The sequence below is a fragment of the Dendronephthya gigantea genome, unplaced genomic scaffold, assembly GCF_004324835.1.
Source record: "Dendronephthya gigantea isolate DGI-Jeju-01 unplaced genomic scaffold, DenGig_1.0 000013F, whole genome shotgun sequence".
NCBI lineage: Eukaryota > Metazoa > Cnidaria > Anthozoa > Malacalcyonacea > Nephtheidae > Dendronephthya > Dendronephthya gigantea.
The window spans coordinates 2,253,087-2,276,616 of NW_021163023.1; the positions used below are offsets into that span (position 1 = coordinate 2,253,087).

General features: G+C 38.1%; 2 protein-coding genes across 2 annotated transcripts; one reads left to right on the forward strand and one right to left on the reverse strand.

The window, feature by feature from the left end:
- Window positions 1-1,500: 1,500 nt before the first annotated feature.
- Window positions 1,501-20,746, forward strand: LOC114519439 (unconventional myosin-IXb-like). The gene is made up of 29 exons (XM_028539563.1): window positions 1,501-1,543; window positions 1,634-1,768; window positions 1,867-1,973; window positions 2,074-2,234; window positions 2,877-2,973; window positions 3,251-3,328; window positions 3,559-3,633; window positions 3,715-3,799; window positions 3,883-3,995; window positions 4,281-4,410; window positions 4,493-4,611; window positions 5,089-5,361; window positions 5,446-5,543; window positions 5,799-5,874; window positions 6,106-6,146; window positions 6,252-6,311; window positions 6,388-6,445; window positions 6,562-6,642; window positions 7,166-7,254; window positions 7,334-7,376; window positions 7,477-7,542; window positions 7,644-7,743; window positions 8,326-8,503; window positions 8,962-9,063; window positions 9,156-9,225; window positions 9,336-9,435; window positions 9,714-9,853; window positions 9,973-10,015; window positions 20,326-20,746. The coding sequence occupies exons 1-28, from the start codon at window positions 1,501-1,503 to the stop codon at window positions 9,988-9,990; spliced, it is 2,736 nt and encodes a 911-aa protein (XP_028395364.1). The 3' UTR covers window positions 9,991-10,015; window positions 20,326-20,746.
- LOC114519283 (forkhead box C1-A-like) lies at window positions 14,312-15,870 on the reverse strand. Its single transcript, XM_028539394.1, has one exon. It carries the CDS (start codon window positions 15,430-15,432, stop codon window positions 14,437-14,439), a length of 996 nt encoding a protein of 331 aa, XP_028395195.1. The 5' UTR covers window positions 15,433-15,870; the 3' UTR covers window positions 14,312-14,436.
- Window positions 20,747-23,530: the final 2,784 nt, after the last annotated feature.

Sequence of the window (23,530 nt, forward strand, 5' to 3'; positions counted from 1 at the left end):
GTCAAAAAGTATAATTTCAGGTGGCTTCCATTTAACATGCAAATGAAGGCATTTCCTTTCGTGTGCTAATTTACCTCTTCACACGAGTGAGCAAAAAAAGCTTCGATTAACTTCGGGGCCTTTTCCGTACGATAAAATACGCAATTTGTACTTTCCAATCACACCTGCATCTCTTCTTATTATTAATTTCCTTTGTCAATCGATGTTATCAATTTAATTTTGCGATTTGCCTAACCACACAACATTATCTTAACTGCCATCTAAAATAAACAGTCACAGTTTCTAACTGTGTTCTAACTATTCGAATGTTCCGGGTATCAAATTTCATCATGCGCTCTAGCAAAGTGCTTTAAATTAATGTGCAAAGGTGTTCGAATGGAACCACACGAAATTTTTATGCTTTTTTGTTTCCGTTCCAAGATTTCATTGTTGGAAATGGCACAGCCTTGAAATGGCAAAGCCCGGGTAGTGTAGTGTCGCAGCTCCTCGCAAGAATGATTTTCATTGGCTGAACTTTACAATACATTTCTGTTTCAACAAATAGCATAACGTCGTTCTTTAGAAAGCATAGAAAAGCATTATCCAATTGGACGAAAGCTTTCGAGAGCTGTGTCCCTGGCAGAGAAGAGTAATTCTACATAATAACATTCACGTGATTTGGCTGATAAGGCCTGGTCCCTTATGCGACCAATCAGCTTGCGATGCTCTTGGACGTACGCAGTGAACCTACCTTTTTACGCACAGTTCGCCAAACCTGATTTCAACGCATGATAATTTGTGTTCAATAAAATCTTTCCCACTAATTCCTCATGTTTCCTTCGGTCAGGAAGCCGAGTTTTTGCTTAACATGCGTTGAAGTTCGTTTTATTGCATCCTCTTCTTTTTACCACAAGTGTATTTAAAAATTTTATCTTCTAATCCATGAGCAAACAAAACAAGCTTCGCAGTGCAAACAGAACGCTCTGAAACAAAATCAAAAATCGACAGAGGTTGCCGAAAAGTTAAACTTTTACCCTATTAATAGATTTTGTAATGAGACATTGCTGTAAATGCATCCAATTCGCATAGTTTTGGACAGCATACCTTCATTTCAAGTGAGATATTGACGGATTTGGATAAATATTAACTTTTTGGTGCACTTTAGTAAATGATAACGCCTGATTTCACCGGACAACGCGTCCGAAACCAACCTGTGCACGACCAAAGTGTCGACCATGTTCATGGCTTACAAAAACATCGCCCAAATCATGTTGAAAAGCTACCAGGGACTCCAGAAAGTAAAAGAAACGCAAAGACCAGGCAAAAGGGACATATTTTGATAGAGAAACATGCTCACGAGAAACGGTCACACGGAGAAAGATCTCCACATGCAGACGTAGGGAAAATCATTCTCACGACGAAAGACAATCATCTTCCGCAAAACATTTTGAACTGGCGCAGGAACTTCGTAATGTCGGCAGGAAAGTAGATTTATGTTATGAAGAGTTGAAAAGCAGCTACATGACGGAAATTTCGAGAATTGGCTTTGAGAATGTAAACTCAGGTAATATGTTTTTGTTTAGTGACATAAACAACGAATGCAAAATAGTACTATAAAGAATGTCTATTACCACGACTGTAATCGACTTTCCAGATAACCTACTCGCTTTGAAAGACTTATTTGAACAATTGATGATGGAGTTGGCCAATATAAAAAGGATACTATCGAACAACAATGTCTCGAAAAACAGTCAACTTAAATCTGGTGAAGACACACAGAATATTCCAGGTAAAAATATTGGAGGGTCTATTTTCATAGAGGAATTGATACAGAGATTTGGAATACAACCCAGTAAAATGGTACAATATTAACTGTTTGTTTTATAGTTCCAGGAATTCCTGGTCCAAATGATTTAGTTCATTTGAAAGGACCATTAACAGAAGATACAATCATTGCAACTCTTGAAGCAAGGTTTAATGCAAAGTGTTATCATGTAAGTTAATTAATGTTATATATTAACACAGTGTCTCTTGGTCAAATATATGCCCACACAATAGTCACTCTTAAATAAATTTACTTTCTTTTGCATTCAGACAATGGTTGGTCCAGTTCAATTGATCCTAAACCCCTTCAACTCTGAAACTAAAGACGCCATAAACTGCAATTCAAAGAAGTCCACATGTTTTAGACCTCTTATAATGAAATCGCTGGAACAACTGAATGAGACAAGGATGCCTCAAATAATGATTTTAAGGTTGGTTGAACATAATCTCATTAACGCTACCACTAACTCGAATGACAAGGAAAAGGAGATAGTGTTTTCCTCAAAGGGATGGGATTTAGATGATGGGGTTTAGATGATAGTTTGGTTGCACAAGATCACTGCATGGTCAGGTCAAAAAAACAGGCCAAAATAGCAAATTTGGGGATGGTATGGATAAAGGGGTGGCATATGATGGGCGTGGTTGACCACACCCTTATTTAATATAATTATTTAATGTAATTTATATATAATTATTTCAAAGTATCTGAAGGTGTGCAACTGTAGATGATTTTTATTTATCATATATAACAAATTGTGGTCATGATCCCAAGCTACATAAAATTTGTAAAACAGATATGCAAGGGGCATAGCAAAGGAGGGTGTGGGGGCTGCTTTACCTCCCCCTCTTCCCACAAGTAGAGCTGTCAGTAATGACAACTTCTGACTACAATAAACAATACCCAATTATGTCAGCAAAACTTAGATTTTTACCCTCCCAAGTACCATGTGTTTGCTCTGACCCTGACAATATGTTACATATGGTGGTTGAGGCAGGTGAATCAAGGCCCAATATTAATTGGCCTATACATACATGCTGGTAGTGAAGTGTGGGTTCATCCTTGCATTTTCCAGTGGTGAATCAGGAAGTGGCAAATCATATACAGCCCAGATGATAATCAAAGAATTGATGAATATTACATGTGGAACAGCTCAAAGTGATCTCTTAAGAGTATGTTGTATAACTTGTATTCTACTATTTTCATATCATTAGTGACTTTTAGTGTAGTAGTTGTAATTTTAAAACTCAGCCACACTTCAAATACTTTGGATAATCTGCTTCCAGTGGGAAAACAGAAGTGCTCTGTGCATGTGGAAAAGGATAACGCGACCTTTGCTTTGCTTAGCGGGACGATTCAAACAAACTAAGTTGACTAATGTAAACACTAAAACAGTGTGTTTTCATTGAGTAAGGACATTCAATGATTCAATATTTTTCTTTCACGTAGCAATTGGATGCCTCAATAACAGTCTTGGATATTTTAGGAAAAGCAAGAACAACGAACAGTCCTGAATCATCTAACGTGGTTTGTTTTTCTTTCATTTTATCGTCCTTCTTAAAACGGGATATAATATTTCAGTATGTATGGTACGACTCATTTAAAATATCAGCGATTCTCCCCCCCCCCCTCTTCCACAGAACTAAACTATTGAAGTAGCCTCACATTAATGCTTTCGCTCTCCCCTTGTACAGGTTATAAAAAGATAAAATAGACGCTTATCGATAAAATTTATCTAAAAGTTTGTGTTCTTCCAGGCATTTTTGTATCAATTTCATTTTCATAACAATTTACTTCAAAAGACGAGAATCAAGTATATTCCATTGTGTATGGTAGGTTAATTTTCCTGTGCAACCTCTCATTTTGACCGCACAAAAACGTGTGCTTTCCTCTCATTTTGTTCTCGTTCACAGGCTCGGATCGTTCATCCAAGAAAAGATGAAAGCAATTTTCGAATTTTTTACCAACTGTTTGCTGGTCTCTGTCCGAATGATCGAGGTAGACAGTGGAATGGAAGAACTTATGCTTAATGCATTACACCTAGCACAGCCAAAACAATGTTATCTTCAATTTTTTCACAGCTAAACTGCAATTGCAGACACACAGCGCCAATGAACTACGATATTTATACAATTATCCATCTCATCAACAATCCGAAATTGAACTTCTAAAGGAACAGTTTCAAACGTGGAAGGTTTGCCTAAAAACTTTTTTTTCATTGTCCATAGTGGACTCTTTCCGTTCTCATATCAAACGCGGTATTAAAGATCAATTACACACATTTTTAAAGACTCTGTGTTATAATAGAGGAGTCGACCAGTTAAATTTCGGTATTGCGATGTTTTCCCGCGTTTGACGTCATAAGAATGATCAGTTTAGTGTGAGATCGTGTTTCTAGTGTGGTTTGCTGTCATCAAAGTGAATTTTCCTGGATTGTCTAAACTAATCTCATATAACAAAAATTTGATAAAAATTTTAGTCGTCTCTTCACGTCCTTGGTATTCCATTTGCTGACGTCACCAAACTTCTCGCCGCCATCTTGCTTCTTGGAAATGTTCATTTCACGGAAAAGTCACCGCGTGTCTTGGAAGTACAAGGCGGGGATTATGGTTGGTAACTGTGATCATTTTGAGAACTGTCAGTGTGTGACTGGGTTGTATTTGAGAGATCTGAAGCATAATTTCTTTATAGAGTTGAAGGCGGTGGCAGTTTTACTTGGTGTTGCCTACACGACTTTGTTTCGTGGTCTCACTAAGAAACTGAAAGTTATGAAAAGTGATGCAACCATACAGTCATGCACCGCGAAACAGGTATGGTGTGGCTGTGGTTTGGTATGGTATGGTGTGGTGTGGCTGTGGTTTGGTATGGTATGGTATGGTATGGTATGGTATGGTATGGTATGGTATGGTATGGTATGGTATGGTATGGTATGGTATGGTATGGTATGGTATGGTATGGTATGGTATGGTATTGTATGGTATGGTATTGTATGGTATGGTATGGTATGGTATGGTATGGTATGGTATGGTATGGTATGGTATGGTATGGTATGGTATGGTGTGGTGGTTGTGGGTGTGGTGTGGTGTGGTGTGGTGTGGTATGGTATGGTATGGTATAGTATGGTATGGTATGGTATATGGTATGGTATGGTATGGTATGTGGTATGGTATTTGGTATAGTATGGTGTGGTGTGGTATGGTATGGTATGGTATGTTGGTATGGTAGGTATGGTATGTGGTATGGTATGTGGTATATTGTTTGACAGTAACTCATGTTTATCTTCACAGGCAAATGCCAATCGCGATGCTCTTGCAAAGACGTTGTATTTGCGCATGCTCTCAGCAATCGTACGTCGATGTAACTGCTCAAGAAAATCAACCACCGAATATCACCATCTGGACGTCTCAAGTGCTGAATCTTTCACAAAATCTCACGATAGCTTGAGAGAAAACAGGAGTCTAGGACCGGAGGAGATTGAAATAAGCGAGAAATTTGCTTTCTTAGACGATGAAGAAAGTTGGTTTGGGATTGCAGATGTGTTTGGCTTTGATACTTCCAGTGTAAGAATCTTCGATCTATTTCTTTTTACTTCTCTTACCGTCCAGTTTAACTGTTGTAACATGGCGTTCTCGTGTTTTTATTAGTGCAATCGTATGGAACAACTCGCCAGCAATCTTTGCTCGGAAACCATTCAACATTTTTACACCACGCATATTTTCAAGAGCGCCGAAGGATTTTGTAGGTAAGTCTTTACATTGGGAATAACTGACTTCTCTTTTGATTACATATTGTTACCTCCAACTAGTTTTTTATCACCTTGGTCGAGCATACCATATTCCAGTATATTCGGCCACCACTAGTTTTTTTATTACCAAGGTCGAATATACCACATTCCGGTATATTTCGGAGTGATTTAGGGTTAGGGTTATTTTCTTGTAAGGAAAAATTACTATCGTTATTTACATATATAATAAGGATTATCCTCTCCTATGGCTAGGGAAGAGGACATTCAGAATGAGGCTGACGTGGATTATTTCGACAATTCGCAGTGTATCGAACTTTTGACATGTCAGGTGCGTATACGGTATACTGAGATGAATACACGAGATTGATGCGATAGAGCGAATAGGTATGAATAGGTATCAAAGGTTTAAGTACCCTTATTTGAACATTCTGTACTCATCAACTCGTTCACATTCCTCAAAAGAAGAAAATTGTAAAGCTAGAGCAATCATCTTATGTCAGAACATTGCAGAGAGTTTGCAAGTTATTGTGACATTAAAACGACATGTATATTGTTTCAGGAAACGGGAATATTAACCTATTTGGATCAGGAAAGTTTGAAGTAGGTAGATAATGTATGACTGTCTGTAAGCTCGAATGATTAGGAAAATAAGATTGGGTTTTTGACAAAATGAGTATGCGAAACATCTGATCTTCTGTTGTGTAGAGATGGCGCTGCTGAGGATTTTGTCGAGAAACTTCGGGCCAAACATGTTGGTCATGAAAAGTAAGATATGAACAATGCAGTGTCTCAGATTTTTGAGATATTGAGCGTAAATACGAACCATCTCATGTGCACTTAGGTTTTTTTCAACGAACTGCAAATCGCATGAATTTGGCGTCTGTCATTATAATGCTAAGGTGAGTTAGTCTTGTAGGAATGTCCATCTGGTACAAATGACCTATTTATGATTGGTGCTCTGCGTTTAGTATATACGTCATCGCCTTTTACTGCGGATTGCGTCGACTTTTCTTAGGTTATTTACGATGCGGGTGAGTTGTTGCGTGGAAACATCGATTCAGTGACTGATGATGTCATACAGATGTTCTCCGCTGAGGTAATCCTTGATGTCCATTATGAATCGTTTCTCATTGATTCAGTGTTGTTGCTAAAGCAATTATGAACTCTATTTATACTGGATGGTTCTATCAGTTCTAAACTGTTCTTCCTAGAGGTCCAGTAAGGATCATCTCTTATTGATCCAGTGTTACTACAGGAGGAAACCTAAACTAAACTGACTTTATTTATACTGGATAGCTCTATCAGTTCTAAACTGTTCTTCCTAGAGGTCCAGTAAGGATCATCTCTTATTGATCCAGTGTTACTACAGGAGGAAACCTAAACTAAACTGACTTTATTTATACTGGATAGCTCTATCAGTTCTAAACTGTTCTTCCTAGAGGTCCAGTAAGGATCATCTCTTATTGATCCAGTGTTACTACAGGAGGAAACCTAAACTAAACTGACTTTATTTATACTGGATAGCTCTATCAGTTCTAAACTGTTCTTCCTATAGAGGTTCAGTAAGGATCATCTCTTATTCATCCAGTTTAATCTGCAAGCTCTGTATTTTTCTTCAGCAATGTAGTTTTGGTTTTGTGGTTCATTTGTTTATCTCTGATCTAAAGACGAACATTTCTGACGATTTAGCAACAGACAGAGTGAGAAGGTATGTCACTCAAGATATAAAATATTTTTACATTTGTGCCAAAAACTGGTCCCAGAAATATTTTCCTGTTTTGTTTCAGTTTCACTTCCTCCCCAGTGCAATCATTCGCCCGCGAATTTCAGGTAGGCGATAAGAAATTCTTGTTTTTTGTACGAAGTCCTATACTAACATTAAAACACTGGACAAGATTGTAATTCTGATCTACTTTAATCGGTTTTATAGGAAAGATTAGATGAGCTTTTAAAGGCATTAATCCACGCTGACCCATGGTTTATTTTTTGCTTAAAAGTAAGCTGGTTGATCTAAATGAGATAATCCCTTGTCTGTTCTTCATATCTTGCCTTTTTTCTCTGAAGGAAACGTTATCATCGCCCTCTTTCCCATTATAGTCAAACACGAATGGACGTCCGTATCAATTTGATGCCGGAATAGTATCCAGACAAATTAAATCGCTCCAGATTTTCGAAACAGTCCATTTGCTGAGATCAGGTAAAATAATCCTTGACCCTTGAAATCTATTTGGGACTTTTTCAACTTAACAAAGTCGAATGACTATAAAGATTGCTCGATGTAAGTGGGTTTATACATGTTTGGTTTTTTTACGACACCATACATTTGCCAAATACGACCGGAATTCATAAAATTTTCATGAGGTTGAGATTATCAATCAAAAACCTTTTTTAAAAGTTCCATAATAGCTTTGAAGATCACCTACAGTTCTTGAAAAGTTGAAAAAAATTCTACGAAATCCATAAAAAATCTTCACAAATCTTTAAAACCCCTAAAGATCTTTCGACATTCATATCCTCTGAAACAGCAGAGTGTAGGCGTGAGAAACACCAGAGCTTTTCTAGGCTTCCTCCGTGAATCATTTTTCATTCATTGTTAAAAAGTACTTTAAAAGACACTGGTTTGTGTTTCCACGTTGCTTATGTAAAGCTACATTCATTCGCCCGTGTTTCGTCATGGCTTAGGTAAAGCTACATCCACCCATCCATCCATCCATCCATCCATCCATCCATCCATCCATCCATCCATCCATTCATTCATTCATACCAACTATTCCCACAGGTTACACTCATAGGATGCGTCATATTCCGTTCGCTCAAAGATATTTCGTTCACGACAAGCAAATGGATGAGAAAGACGCGCTAGAAATAGCTCAGAGTTATCAAATGATGTTGACTGATGCGGGGAAAGAGAATTCTGGCAAGATTATGCATATTGGAAGAAAACACGTCTTTTTTAGGTAAGGACTTTGTTAAGACATGCAATCCGATTATGGTGCAAAAAATTATGAAAATCTACGTTGAAAACCTCTGAATATTTTTGACATACCTTCGTATTGTCAAACTTCGTTTCTCTCAGTCCTTATTTTACCCAGTTTGACCATAAGCAGCCCAATAGCGAATTGTTTTTTAAGATAATATTCTACCATGACATTGAATATACGAATAAAACTTTTTTCACCTCTGAAAATGAGATATGTCATTAATTTTACACCCGAGAATTTCCTATAATCCTGCTACGTCGCTAACCATGCAACGTTCATGCAAGTTATTACTTATTACTGTAGTATATATTACTTTAGTATATATTTAAAATGTTATCACATGCAGGGTAGATTACAGATATTACTAGCTTATTTCCTTTGCGATTATAGACTGTCTATATGGTTTGACTCTAAGTTCTATGTTTTCTTGTTAGTGAAATATTGTGGCAAGATCTAGAAAAGAGCCGTCCAAGAGGTTCCCAACATTCAAGAAGCAAAACAAATCTTGTTTCCTCCTCAGAAGTAAAGGAACAACGGTAATGATACAGATCACACTAAGACATGCCTGGAAACAAAAGAATTCATTTGTATTATTTCATAAATAACTGTTAGTGCCTTTTTATTGCAGCAAAACAGAGCACTCTTCAGTCTCTTCTCCTGTTTTCCGAAATGAAATGGACGGAAAAAAGCATTCACCGGTTAGTTGTTTTAATGGCAGATGATTTCACAATGAATTCCGTCCTCAGACGAAGGATTAACGAGTGAGGTTTACAATCAACAACATATATAATGCTTCCTGTATATTCAGAACACCCCTCCAGCAATTCCTAAGCGACGTGGTTACACAGTCATCGACAACAAAAAGATTGCTTTTCCTCAAACGCGTATCATGACAAACAATTACAGAGGTAAATTAAACATTGGGTGTTTCCTTTTATCATAGCCAAATTGGACTCTCAAGAGGGGAACTACAATGCAACAAATACACAGGGTGTCCCAAAAAAATCCCCTGTATTGAAATCAAGCCTTTGATAGAATCTGATTGCCTTAATATTATGATAAACCCAATTGAAAGCAAGACGCTTTATTTGAATGCCTCAACCTAATAACTTTGCTATTTACACACTACTGCGTTGATCATGCATTCAAATTCCAATGCCTTATTTCTGAACTGATTCTTATTTAGACACGACAAATGGTCAAGATGTTTCGTTCAGTTCCGGAGAGAGTGTTAGAGTGGTCGGTGCTTCACCAAAAGCCGGTTACCTCGCTGTAGAGGCGAGGCATAAAACTGGTTGGGTTCCTTACAATTTGACAACATTAATGGTGAGAAAAGTGCAACTACATTTAGTACACAATAGTTCAACTACAAAACCATATTGACTCAATGTTACCAAGTGAAGATGATATATTTAATCAGTTGTCTTTCTATTTGATCCATTTAGACTGACGATGTGATCTGAAAAGGATGAGGAAGCTTTTATAAAGGCAAGTGAATGAATATGATAGCGGTATATCCACTCGAAAATGTACCGAGACACATTTATACAATGATGTACATACAGCCTGCGATACGCAGGTCATGTGATCATTTTGGTGGGTGCATGTATGTACCCCGAGGGGTTGAGGGGGATTGATAGGGATATATAAGTGTGTGAACACATGCGGTGAAACTTGTTTTATGTTCTGACAAATTTTTGTCTTCGCGATAACCCGAATTCGCCGTTCAATAATACTGTCGTATTTGTAAACGTCGATAGACTTTTGTATACTCTTCAAATTTTTAAAAAGATATGCAATAATTGTCGAATACACGTTTGTTTCTCTTGCAAAGGCAGGCCTGTTATCCTATATAAATTGCATTTTGCAAAATACATTAACCACGAAAGCGCGCTGAGATTTAATCCTTGTTTGGAATAACAAAGAATAATACGCGCATTTTTTTCCCATGAAGTTCAATTCGTGCACTCGAGATTGACTTGACCTTTTAGATTTTAAACAAACACTAGCACAATCACAATCAGGGAAAACAAATATTCTGACAGAGCAAAAAATCACCGATGATAAATCTCTTTGCAAATATATTTATTTAGAGCACGTCTGTGTCGTGTTGATAAAACTCTACACACGCTGCTAATGAACTTTTTATCTCGAAAATCTTGCAGTCTAAACAAAATAACCCTGTGTAAAATAGTTCAGATGTTTTTATTGCTATTATACACTCGAATTTTCTGCGTTTTACATAATTACATTGTGAGAATGTTTGTCGTGAGTTGATTGAACTTAATATTTTGTTTTTATATTATAAATTGACGAGCCATTCATCACGGAACAAGATGCAAATGCGTTAGGGTTTTTTATGAAAAATTTGATCGGTTATCGACAGTGATAAATAGATTACCAATGATACACACCTATTTGATTAAATAAATGCCTACTATTCAAGTATAAGTTCTCGTCAATAGCGGTACGTCTAAAATATACCAAAAAAACTTCACATATATTTAATCCGTACCCGCGCTACACAAATTTGTTTTCTTTCATTCATCAAGAAACAAGTAAGATGGTTGTCACTCCAATATGCTCTAAATCTTTATCGAATGAGGTCTATTTACTAGGTCTATTGAGTCAAGATCTGAAATTACATGCGCATTCTTCTTTTTTTTCTCCAAATATCCGGCAATTGTTTAAATACTATGATATTCAGTTAATTACCTTGCACTTACAGAACACTACGTTATCTTAAGATGAAATGATGAAAAAAGACCCCAAATTACTGCGTTGAGACGACACATATGTGAAATATCAATAGCATAATGTTATCTATCTCACGTGGTATATTATGCATGCCTACAGTGGAGTTTTAGCTCAGCTTCCCAGCATGCCTCGCGAGCAGGATTTCCGGCCATTAAACGCCTGCTATGCAGGCTAGGCCGGGTGCCCGCCATGCGGGCAAGGCTAACCGACCACCCAGTTTGAGATGGTATCTGTGTCTCAATTATAGGCGTTTGTCAATTTTAAATACGTTCACAGACGTTCGTTATTTATATAAACAAACTTCGAAGCCCCGAAAGTGTTTTTATAAGAAGCTTATTTCAACATTTACCTTCCCACTCAATAACGACTTCAGGGCAAAGAAACACAACACTTAATTGCTATCCAATTGTTTATCTTGAGTCTTTTCAATGGTTTTTTCTATTTTGAGATTGTCAAACGGCTAGCTTGCATTCGATTGGGAAAATCCTGTCTAAACCGATGCAAACCCGTTGGCAATGATTTCCTTTCTGTTTAAACACAGCAGTTTTCAATGTAAAAAGTTATCTTTTCTTTCGCTGATATAAGATATAAACATTCAGCCAGTGTGCGCCGCAGTTAACGCCATTTTTCTACCTACATGATCTCGTAAAAGTGTAATTTCGTTCTTGTTTTCTGCTACAACTTGCCCTCGATCAAAATACACAGCGTTTTTATCCGGCCAACCCGATGCAATAGGTTCGTTTGTGTTTACACAAGCGATGCTTTTAAACTGCGTGATAAGTCAACAAGAATAATCAAAATGTAAACATTCGGTACTTCTCTCAAACGAAATGTGTTTTATATCATTCCAAGTGATCTAATACACATTGATTTTATGTAGTTAAGATTAGGTAACGTTTTACAATATAGCCGCTACATATGTTCTAAATACGTGGTAACTGTGAGATATATCTTGAAATGGAACCTCCTCCGTTTTTCGTTTCGTTATCCTGCCCTGCTATGATCAATCATTTGTGAACAAATTAGCCAATCACGTTGCTTGATTTTAGTCACATGATGATATTGGATAGGACTTCGTGTTTGTGAGTTGCAAAACAATTGCTACACTGCTGTGCATGGCCTCGCAACTGCTGTGGCCTCGCGAAACAACGGTGCGACTAATTGAGAAGTCCACAACCGTACGAGTTGCATTTTCACATCGTGTGCTAACTGCTTAATCCTTTCGCTTGTATATCCGAAGTTATTTTACAGGATTCGTTAAGATAGCATTAAAGATAATTAATTGGTCGACTTACAAGTTCGCATGACAGTTGAAAATATATGATAGTTGTTCTTCTCTGTTATTTTCCAAGACAGTTTAACATATGCTCACCTCTGCCAAGAAGCTAAGATTAAGATCACAAAACACTTCTCTTTTAAAACGTTTTTTATACAGTTCATTCAATGGCGAAGGTTATAAGTCTTTTTAAATCCCTCTTATGCCTGGAAAATAATCAAATTTGGATCAAGCGAGGGACAACAAAATGTCACAATATCATAAATCATTATCGTTGGACAGAAACCTGATACAAAATTTGATCAGAACAGTGCAAGCACATGATGCACAGGGTCATTTGGTCAGGAACGACTTGAGCTTTTCCTTGCTTATTTTCGAATCCCATGTTTATGTCTGTGTGATTGTGCAGTCAACTATGAACTGTATCGCTAAGCGATATATTACATGTTCTGGAATAAGCGAATATATTTCATGGCGTAGCCTGGTAACTCTGCTATTCACTGGGTAGCATAGGGTTGTGTATGTATGATATTCGAATGAACAGCTAAATCGCATATTAGAAAGTAATTGAGGTATTTCACGCTGGAAACCTCTCTCGTTTTTGATTACTATATAAACACCAGCAACCTCATGCCTCTTAATTGAATTAGTGATGCTGATTGGGTAGGAATTGTGATCGATTTTCCAAATGTAAATGTTTACTTGCAAATTACTCCCAGCCGACCCTTACAGCTCGTTCACGATTATGATAGCCATGTTAAATTAGAATAAATTGCGCGTCGATGTTTAATATGACCTAATTAGAATATCTGGCTCACTTTGTGCTGTCTTGCTCAATCGAATCTGAAATTAGGGAACGTATTTTGAGGATTAAGGTATTGGACAATGCATCGTTATTTGTTAAAATGATGCTAAATTGATATGCGAATTTGCGAGTTGATTTAGTAAACAGTGAAACTAATTTGCAAATTATGCGCAAGTAGCAAACTAAACGAAATTGAAACTGCGCCAAGCAATCAATCAATGATATTCCTTGTTTTGTTTTAATTGCAAAGAAAACGTATTCACACCTTTAATTGGTTTTGGCTCTTATTGTTGTCTTGCGATTTCATAGACTTCCATACAGCTACATCGAAAAATTCCTCCGTCGAGGCGTATTTACACGTTTTTAAGCTTTTATCAATGCAAGGTATGGCCTAGAGAATGTTCGCGATTTTTTATCTAGAATTCCTTTACTATAGATACCACTGTTTACAATGTAAGTCTAAATTCATAAGTAACAAATACTGTCTCACAAATACTTCTAGTTCTACGACCGAGATTTAGACTTAGACTTAGTTTCACTTGCCGAACCAAATTCTGATCTCACTGATCAAGGCTTATACCAGTATAGATATACTTTTTTTAAAAATATTATACCTGCTATGCATAAAACTCATAACAGTGGAAACTAACTCACACGAAGATCAAGACTATTGTCATTAGATTGAAATATTGGCAGGAAATAACAACCTCCAATGTAAACGGTATTATTTTGAAATAATGATCGCCGTGTTTCGATTCCATTTCCCGCAGTCAACAGATCTAGATTAACCGTATATCGCGCGCTGTAAATGGCCTTGAAATGGCTACTGAATTAAGTAAGTAAGCAAAACTAAGAAATTTTAACAACATTCAAACCGCTAAAGATCGTAGCCTTTGCACTTGATAAAACAGGCAAGGTGAAAGCCATAACCTGTATATGCGATATCAAAACATATTTATTTTGATTTGAAAAATATATCAGTCCATCATCTGGACAGAAACCAGAGCCATATAGAGATCACATATTTACATAAATACTGTTTATATTACAAAGACGGTACTTCGTGCAAGATTAATACCTTTGGCAATTACTAGAATAAAGGCTAGCGTAGAGTCCTCCGTTGTATAAGTTTTTCATAAAGTCTGAAGGTGAAAATTGATTTACAGAAGCAGCGTCGAGATTATTTCTAAGATTAGTCTGCACCGGATTACCTGCCCGTTCAAGAACGTTATTTAAGCCGAAAATCGCTGAGGGAATAGTCTCGAGTTGTTTAGTCTGTTCAATCTCATTCCTCTTGGTTTCATCGATTTGAAGCGCCTTTGCTTCGGACTTTTTCTGTTGCGATAGTAAGTTCCTGATGCTAAACGCATGTTCAGAGTTTATTTTCTTGTGTGCGTTTTGTTTGGTCTTGTTCGGACTGCTTGGCGGGGTAAGCAAAGTGGTCGATAGTTTTTTGGTTGTTCTGTTTTGCCGTTTCTCGTCGTCAATCGCGTCTCTTTTCTCCTCGCAGCTTTGCGAGTCTCCATCGATGTCTATTTCAGAATCATCCTTCTCCGAGGTCTCTTCAGAGAGAGGTTTATCATCTTTGCCTGTCGTATTCACCTTGTTTGCTCGTCTCCTGCGACGCCGATAGTTGCCATTGTCAAACATGTTCTCACAATCGGACTTCAAAGACCAATAGCATCCCTTACCAGGATCAGCTTTATCCCTCTGAACTTTCACAAAGCATTCGTTCAAGGACAAGTTATGCCTGATGCTGTTCTGCCAACCCCGCTTGTTGTAGCGATAGTACGGAAAGTTCTTCATGATAAACTGATAGATTGCGTTCAACGTGATCTTTTGTTCAGGAGCCTGTTTTATAGCCATTGAAATGAGCGCTATGTAGGAATATGGTGGTTTAGGATAAGGTTGAACATCTCCAAAGCAAATCGGCGTGGAAAGGTTCGCGCATGTATTCCCAAATTGCGCTGTTAAGTACGGATGATACATCGAGCTTCGAAGACAGTGATCCACGTTTGTGTTTGCCGGGTAGTAGCCCCAGTACGACGCTTGCGTAAGATTGTACATTGTGTGTACTTTGAATTTTCGCGAGACACCAAGATTTAATCCGGTTTTTACCTTTCCTAGAGGTACACTTGTCACGGAAACTCGGGCATTCACAATGCACTTGAGAAACGGCTATCTCGTTATATACGCGCGATCATCAGCATAAAACGCGCCCTGCGTGTGACGCACCCCGGCCACCCAGCTCGATGACATGTTTGAGTTGATAGATTTCCTAAACGATATCGTTATTAAGCTATGTTTATACATACGGACAACGAATTGCCCTCTGACCACACAAGAATGTCTCTCTTTGTCAACGCTGTTTAATGAAACCCTCTACTGAAATCATCAAGAAAACATCAAGCGCGCACGAGCGCAAAATGTAACTCATTCGCATACCGTGCGCAACTTTGAGAAATTTGAATGATTTGCGCAAACTTTTGAGATTTGCGTAAAATGCGCGCCCCGCGCCATCGCGGAGGACGACATAGAGAAACATTTTGTTTATCTTAAGGATTGTATTGTCGTATTGTCTTAGCCCTGGTTGGTTCCGACGGGAAACACAGCAAGTCTTATCATTCCCTACCAGTTTTCTAAATATTTATATTATTCTCCAGCTATCCCTCAGCCACTTTGACACGTTTGTTTATTTTAATCATTTAGCGATAGCATGCGAGTTTGCGCGCGTTTATCCAATTATAAGTGCGCAAATCATACAAGAGGAAATCGCACTGACTGCGCAAAAAAACCTCGCCTCGAAGGTAACCGAGATCGAAGTCAATTCGTTGTCGAAAATCACAGACGAGATCAAACCCGATCATTTCGAGCTTTCAAAACAGGTCCAAAAGGGTCAAGGGTGTCGTTTTTTATTATGGAAAATAAACAGTATGGTTTAGGCGATAATATACAATAGCCTGTACACGATACAAGTGGCTCTATAATAATAAATCGCATTTTGGCATGTGAAAAGTGCGTCAATAAACCGTTTATGATATTCGCGCTCTCTCTCTCTCCACAATAGTCGACAGTGAAAATTACCGCGCGTTTTAGCGCATTAGCGAGCTTGATAAGTATTTAACTTGGCATATTTTAGCTGATAGTGGGACAAGGTCGATATTGGGTATCTCTTTTTGACATGTATGCTAAAGCGCGTTGCACAAGGGTATTGTGTTCAGGGTTAATTTAATTGTTTTCGGTGGCGGAAATTCAACCATCATGTTATACGCGCAAGCGAAAGTGCGTCTTGTAAATGCACATAAATCCGCCGTGAACAATCCAGCCGAGCGTTTAATATTGTATATCAATGCATGCGTTATTAGACTTTTAATGATGAACAAATATGCTACTGGAATTCTTTCCTTTGCGCCTATTCAAAAAGTGGTCTCAAGAATTTGTGACGGGAATTCTAGCCTTCGATTATAATGTCCAGGTATTTTAGGGTATGACAATCCTGGGCACTGCAGGGTGCTCGGGATAGCGTGTCCCACATGGACCAAAGGTTTGTTTCCTTAGTAAACTATGGTTGAACAGGCGTTGCCCAAATACAGCAAGACATTTCTTTTTGTATCGCTCGCCGCCAAAATACTGGGCGATGTTTACAAGATAACAAAACATCCAGCAATTAATTTCCCCTCGTGTGACTGATAATAAGCGTCGCTGACAATGCGTCAGGCTCGTTCCACATCTGGCACTAATTCAGGACAGCGTTTATACAGAGTTAAATAAGCGAGTAGCCCCTATTAAAGATCTATTTTCGTATAGAGTACTTCCACGGTAGGTTAGTTTGTACTTAGTTCTACACTGAGGTGTAACATCCGTTGTTTGTTTTGACTTTTAAACTAGCAGGCCAGACCATACCGCTCTCTGGGCAATCACAGCTTTCAAATTCAGAAGCACCAACCTGAGTTCAGCCACACATCACGAAAAGCCTTGATAGAGCGTTTGATATGAATCAGCGCAGTACTGACGCCTTCCTGAACTAATAACAGCGCATACACATGGCGCATTTTACGCAAATATTGGGTAAAATCATGGCTCAGGATTTTAGGCGCGTAGGAAGGAAGCCTTGCGCGCATCTGATGCGCAGATCTTTGCGCCTTGAAACCTATTTGCATATAATGCGCCACCATATCGCGCATGAAAGGTGAAGTGGTAAATATCTGGGGGAAAATCGCGCACAGAAATGAGCTTTTAATATATTGAAATCATATGAATACTCGCATGGTTTATTTCAGCAAATCATAGGCCAAGTCTGAAAATAGTTAAATTCATAGATTTTTTATTACCATGCAAAATTATAAGAATATTACGAATTAAATTTGATATCCATTACGTTGTTTGGAAAAGGCAAAGAATTCTTTTTGATAACTATGAGGATATTTGCTAACTTATTTACACTACATCGTGATGAACATAGAAAGTGTGTAGCCCATTTGCTAAACTTTTAACAACATTGTTCCATTTTGAAACGACTCGATCAGGAGTGAAGTTCCGAGATGTTTTAATTTGATAGAATTTCCAAAAGCCCGAGGCGAAACGGTTGTATTTGGTTTGCGATTGAGGTGATTTTTCTCAAATCACGATGCCAGACAAAATGATATCGCACAAGTGTTACCAGGATACCAGGATTATCCAGGGTCATTTAGCGCGCGGACCTACTTGGATGAACTCCAATTTGGCTGCGAGAATTCAATTGTCCCGTGAAGGTCTGCTACACAATCGAATTTCGTCGGATCTAATTGACTTTTGATGAATGTATTGTAGTCAGTTGACGTGAAATGTTTATAGAGACAACGGACGAAATCAACTGCATTACTTGTCTATCAATAGACAGACTGTATTCCATACGCCAGAAGTGAATCTGACAAAATTCTGGATCGTGTAAATATATCTATTGTACCATTCTAGAAACCACTCAAGAATGTACGTACAACTCTACAGACGTTTACAGTAATCACACACGCTATATTCTTCCCCTTAGAGCATTAATTCTTTATCATCATTCACATGTTCATTTCGGCCAAGGGCTTGATGACAGCATCCAAGTAAATTGTAGGTGTGAGATACACTTTCAACATGAACGGTGATGTTGGCTAATATTTTCAATCACTAAACTTGACGTTCTTTCAAAACATACGTATATTTCATTACATTTTTTCTGTCTGATCATAATTCTCAGATATCGAAGGCTGAAACTATTGAAGACTAAAAGTCTGTTGCAATTTTTACGGATCTAGCTACAGTCAAAGGCAGGAACTGGTAGAAGCATTTGAGTTATAACTGTTGGCTCTCGTAAGGCAAGCTATGTTTGTGTGCTCGAAAGGGATACGTGTGGATATCACGATATGCAGAAAATCTTGTTTTTCGCATTAGCCTCGCGAGCCATGTGTGTTGGCAAGATAAAAGATTTGTTGTTTTTCTACATGAGGGTGATGTCAAACGACCAAAACCTGTCAAAAACCAAACGAGATAAACGAAATATAGCTAAATTCTGCGATAAATATAGAATTATGAATTCTCGTGAAGAATCGCGATTCCTGCTTGCATTTCATGCACGGAGGAACAGTAAAACAGTTGCACTGTCTCGATAAAAATTAGGCAGTTTCAAATGGACGACAAAGAGTCGACAAAGTTACATCTGGATGTTTGTAAGGGGTATCATGGAGGCTTGGTAGAGCACGGTTTCTCCTCAAGTTGCCCACAACCCTTAATTCAGTAGTTTCCCATTGAATTTGAACGCCATCTCGTTTTGGTTCAACATCGTAGCTCCGTCAGTGCCAAATGAAAAGCCTTTCCGCCAGACGGAATTAACGGGCAGCCGCCTAATGGATTCTGGCGTTAAGCCGTAAGCTCGCCACTGCGTGAAAAGCATCTTAAACTCTCTTCACACTTAATAGCGTTGGCATGTATAAATATGTAATCCTGTTTTTGGTAACTTCTGGATAAAAGCAGCTCAGGGCAATAGGCGATCGCTAAGTCCATCTAATCCGCTTAAATTCCTCGCAGGAAATGTTGCAAGATCGCGCATGCGTAAGCGTCCAGCGCATGCGTGGATGACCCGGTGATACTCTCTTGAGTATTTTCACCGTGTCTTAAGTAATTTAAGTAACAAATGTAATATTTCCCCGGGTATACTACAGTTTCTGCCCTTGCCTGTTTACCTTTGGGAGTGAACGCTGGTATAGAGAGTAATTAGCTCACGCGCTTGCCAATCAAAGCTAATGTAAATTAAAATAAAAAAAGTTAAGAAAGCTAAGAGTATGTAGGCAAAACAACGTTCTAGGCCGAAGCCATATAACCGCAAATACCATTGGAATTGTCCGATGTCTCAGAGGTTAATGGGGCGAAGATCCCGCAGTGTAGAACTAACATTTCCCATGCGAAATTTCAGTAAATTCCCCATGCGAAATTTTAGTTCATAACTATGTACTTTGTAGTTCATGCAGTCAACTTTAATTTAATTTCTCAGTAATAAATTTCCGTTTTTGGCCGGCTGGGATGCGCATGCAATCATACAGGTTTCAATTAAGTATTAATATGTAGGGATATACTTTTACACCACAGTGCTCTGATTAAGCTTAACAAGTTATGAGTTTACAAATGATGATAAATTTCAGTAAGTCGTTTGAATGAATGCACTTTATAGTAGGTTGTTATGACTAAACATATACTTTATCACCCTAAAATGTTTAAAAAATGTTCCTGTACACAAGATTTTGAACAGAAAAAAAAATATTGACCTAAGCTATCGCGATGGTCAGCTTGATACATCGTATTTTAAGTTTACATTACTGATTAATTTGCCGAATTAGCTGTTTACTCGCGGTATTAGAATAACACGGTCTGATGTGAAGATAAATTACGAATGTTTGAGCCATCAGCGTAAAAACGAACCTTATATAGTTTTCATTATAGATGTTGTACTGAAATCACCCCTAAAATGGACACGAAATATTTTGGTAGTTTCGAAGCAAGTGAGGAAGGCCCTCAGGTCGAAACGTCGAGAAGTGTTTCTGTCTACTTTAGGCAGTTGTTATGCCACTTTTGGGAATGTTATTGGATGCAACAAGGCTGTTCTATGACCATGGTTATAATTGAACATTTATAGCTGTCCATACTTATAAATAGATCGTATGGTTGCAGACAGGCTGGACTCTCACTGACCATTAATCATCTCTGATTTCGTCGGGTTCCGCTTAGAAAGCTTGCAATATTTGTCATTCATATTTCAAGAGTGAAAAAGCGTACGAAAATCTATGCTGTCAAACAATTAACATGTTCGAAATCTATAAACCTAAACTGTTTGTGTTGGGTTATAATGTTTTTTATTTTTCACAATCAAAATAATGGTGATAAGATTATGTTATTTTGCTTTGTTTGAGAGTTGTTATTTTAGGAAAGTATAGATTGTAGATCGCGTCCCGATAGAGATAACAGTTTGAGTTATAGCCAGGCATGTTTTAGTTCTCCCCATGACGTGTCGAGTGGATCCTCTCCTAGCGAGTTTTACGGATGCAGTAAAAACACATTCTCTGAGGTGTTACATTGATGGCTTTGCGACACTTGTCTGGTCGTGCAAGTATCGTCCAGCCTGATTGATCGCCGACAGTCGGCGACGGCCGGCCGGCCAGTCAGCGACGTCAGAATGATACGATGGCAAAGGGGCATAAATTTGTAAAAGGACTCTCTGTGACGGTTTCCAAATGATTTCGGTGACTGAGAATTTTCCACCAGACGCTTGTGCTTTTAAAACTCGTTTGTTGCACCCCTACTTCAAGATACAGAACCCCCCCCTTGATACATGGAAGGCAACAACCCCCCTTCCCCTGCCTTGTGAATGTCGATGTATAAACTGCAAGAAAATAATACATTTCGTCTATCCAGTTCATTGTCAGATCAGCGGTCGGTCTTTATGCTGATTTGAAGGTGAAGATTTTTCAACTCTTGGTGTATGTGAATTTATCAGCTAATCTGCATAAAGTTGTTTACCAGCTTGTACAGTTCTATTTAAATGCTTTCTATTGAAAATTATAAAGGCAAAATGCAAATTGTTTGAGTTCATTTAGTCCAATTGGACCAATTGGAAAGGTGACGTCACTCATGCATTCGCCACGCGCGCGGGGGAATTCAAACTGGTGATAAAGCTTGAGGTTTCAAGAAGATACAACGTTGTATTCAAGAAATCTTCGAGGAAGAATGGTTTTCGAGGAAAAAATGTAAGTATCGGAGGATTCAAAGAGCTTTGAGATGACAGAAGTCGAGTGAGCTTTCTTGTAGAATCATAACTACGAAAGCAAGTGGTTTTATAGATTCTTTTCCTTGCTTGAATTTCTATTAATTCATTGTGTATCGAAATCAATTAGCCAGCGTCAAACGGCTGAGTTTTTGTCGAATTCTAGGCTCCGAGTCTTGTGATTTTGTTTTTATATTTTCATGATTATGGTTAGACGTTACTAGTGTTGATATTCTCCTGTATTTTAGAGCGAATATCGTCGAGGAAAAGTGGCTAATCTTGGAACGACTGGTGCTTCTCGCCCGGTCTTAATTGCTTTGAATTGAACAAAGGTATTCAAACAACTTGCATTAATTTTTTTACTGGCATGAATTTCGCAATAATCGGCGGTCTTTCGTTAAACAACCAGCCCTGGTATAAAACTCGATCCTATAATCTCCAGAGAGACCCAAATTAACCTGTAATTCAAATTAAATAACCCAGATTCTAATGATCTTATTCCTTTTCTGTAGATGATTTGATCAGTTGTACAAGTCATTCGCCGAATGTGCGCAAATACTAAACCAATCCTAAAAAACTAGTATAAATATGGACTTGCACTCATAAATCTTTTCAATGTTTAAAATTTTTTCACGTTTGGCTCTAGCTTAAAACACGAAAATTATTCATGAATCATCAACGTGTCCACCGTTATACACTCTCTGGTTCAATCCTTATTTTTCGATTTTTGCATGCTTACGTTTGGAATGCATGTTTTGAGCACGGATAATACAGATGAAAGGGGCCCCTCATTTGTATTTTCTGTGTTCACCTAAAATAAGCGGTGTAGTCAAAATGTCGCTTTAAAAGGGCTCAATATTTCACTCGAGATGCACGAGAAATTAAAGGAACGAGTTTTTGAGTGTTGTTGTTGGTCGACACGATTGTTTCAAATGAACAAAAATGAAGCATGTACGTAAAGCTTGCAAGTAAAAGTTAAACTAATTTGGCTGCATGAGCCCAAATTGGCAAACATTATCAATGTTGGATTACGATTTCAGATTTCGATAAAATACTTTCGTCAAAGAAGGAACAAGAGCTTTTTAAATTCAAAAGGAACTGAAATTTGTCTTTTTCGATGAGTTTTAATATTTCTTGATTGATTTGTTTATTTACTGATTTATTTTATTTGGCAATATGAGAAATTAGAAAGAACGTTTTAGTGCATGTTATTGCATGTGATTAGATCTGTTTTCGATGGTCAAAAATGAACTGAGCGTGCATGTAAATTCTTACAATTAAAACATCGCTAATTTGGATGCATGGCAAGAATTCATGAAAAGAGTTGCGAAAGTCAAGATAACGTTTTTCGAGATAGGATATTTTCACCGTAAAAGGTATACAAGAACATTTTGTATTTGCGTACGACATGGGAATGACTTTACGAGCACTGGACCGCCTCAGCTGGAGCCTACGAAGTGGATGGGGCGATTTGCATCGAAGACTCGTGACGACTTGGGGGCCTGCGTCAGCGCGAACTTTGGAATATGATCTACGCGTGAACATTGGGCTATGAAGACACGATAAGAGAGATGCGCCGACAGTGGGCACTGGCCGTGTCCCATGAAGAGGAAGCTGATACAGGTTTATACTATAGGTACTATAGGGGCATGGATGTCGACTTCAGAACTTGTGAAGAAGTTAGTGCATGTTTGCATGATATAATTAGTTGTTCTGGAGTCGAGATCGCTGGTGGTCTAACTAGAATGTATTAACGAGAGTATATCCTCGTGTAGTTTGCATGCTTGCATGATGATTTGCCAAGCTGAAACGCAATTCGAAGGTAGACGCGATGCGCGTGCGCGATAAAGTCAGACCTTTTTTCATAACTAAAATATTGAATTACAT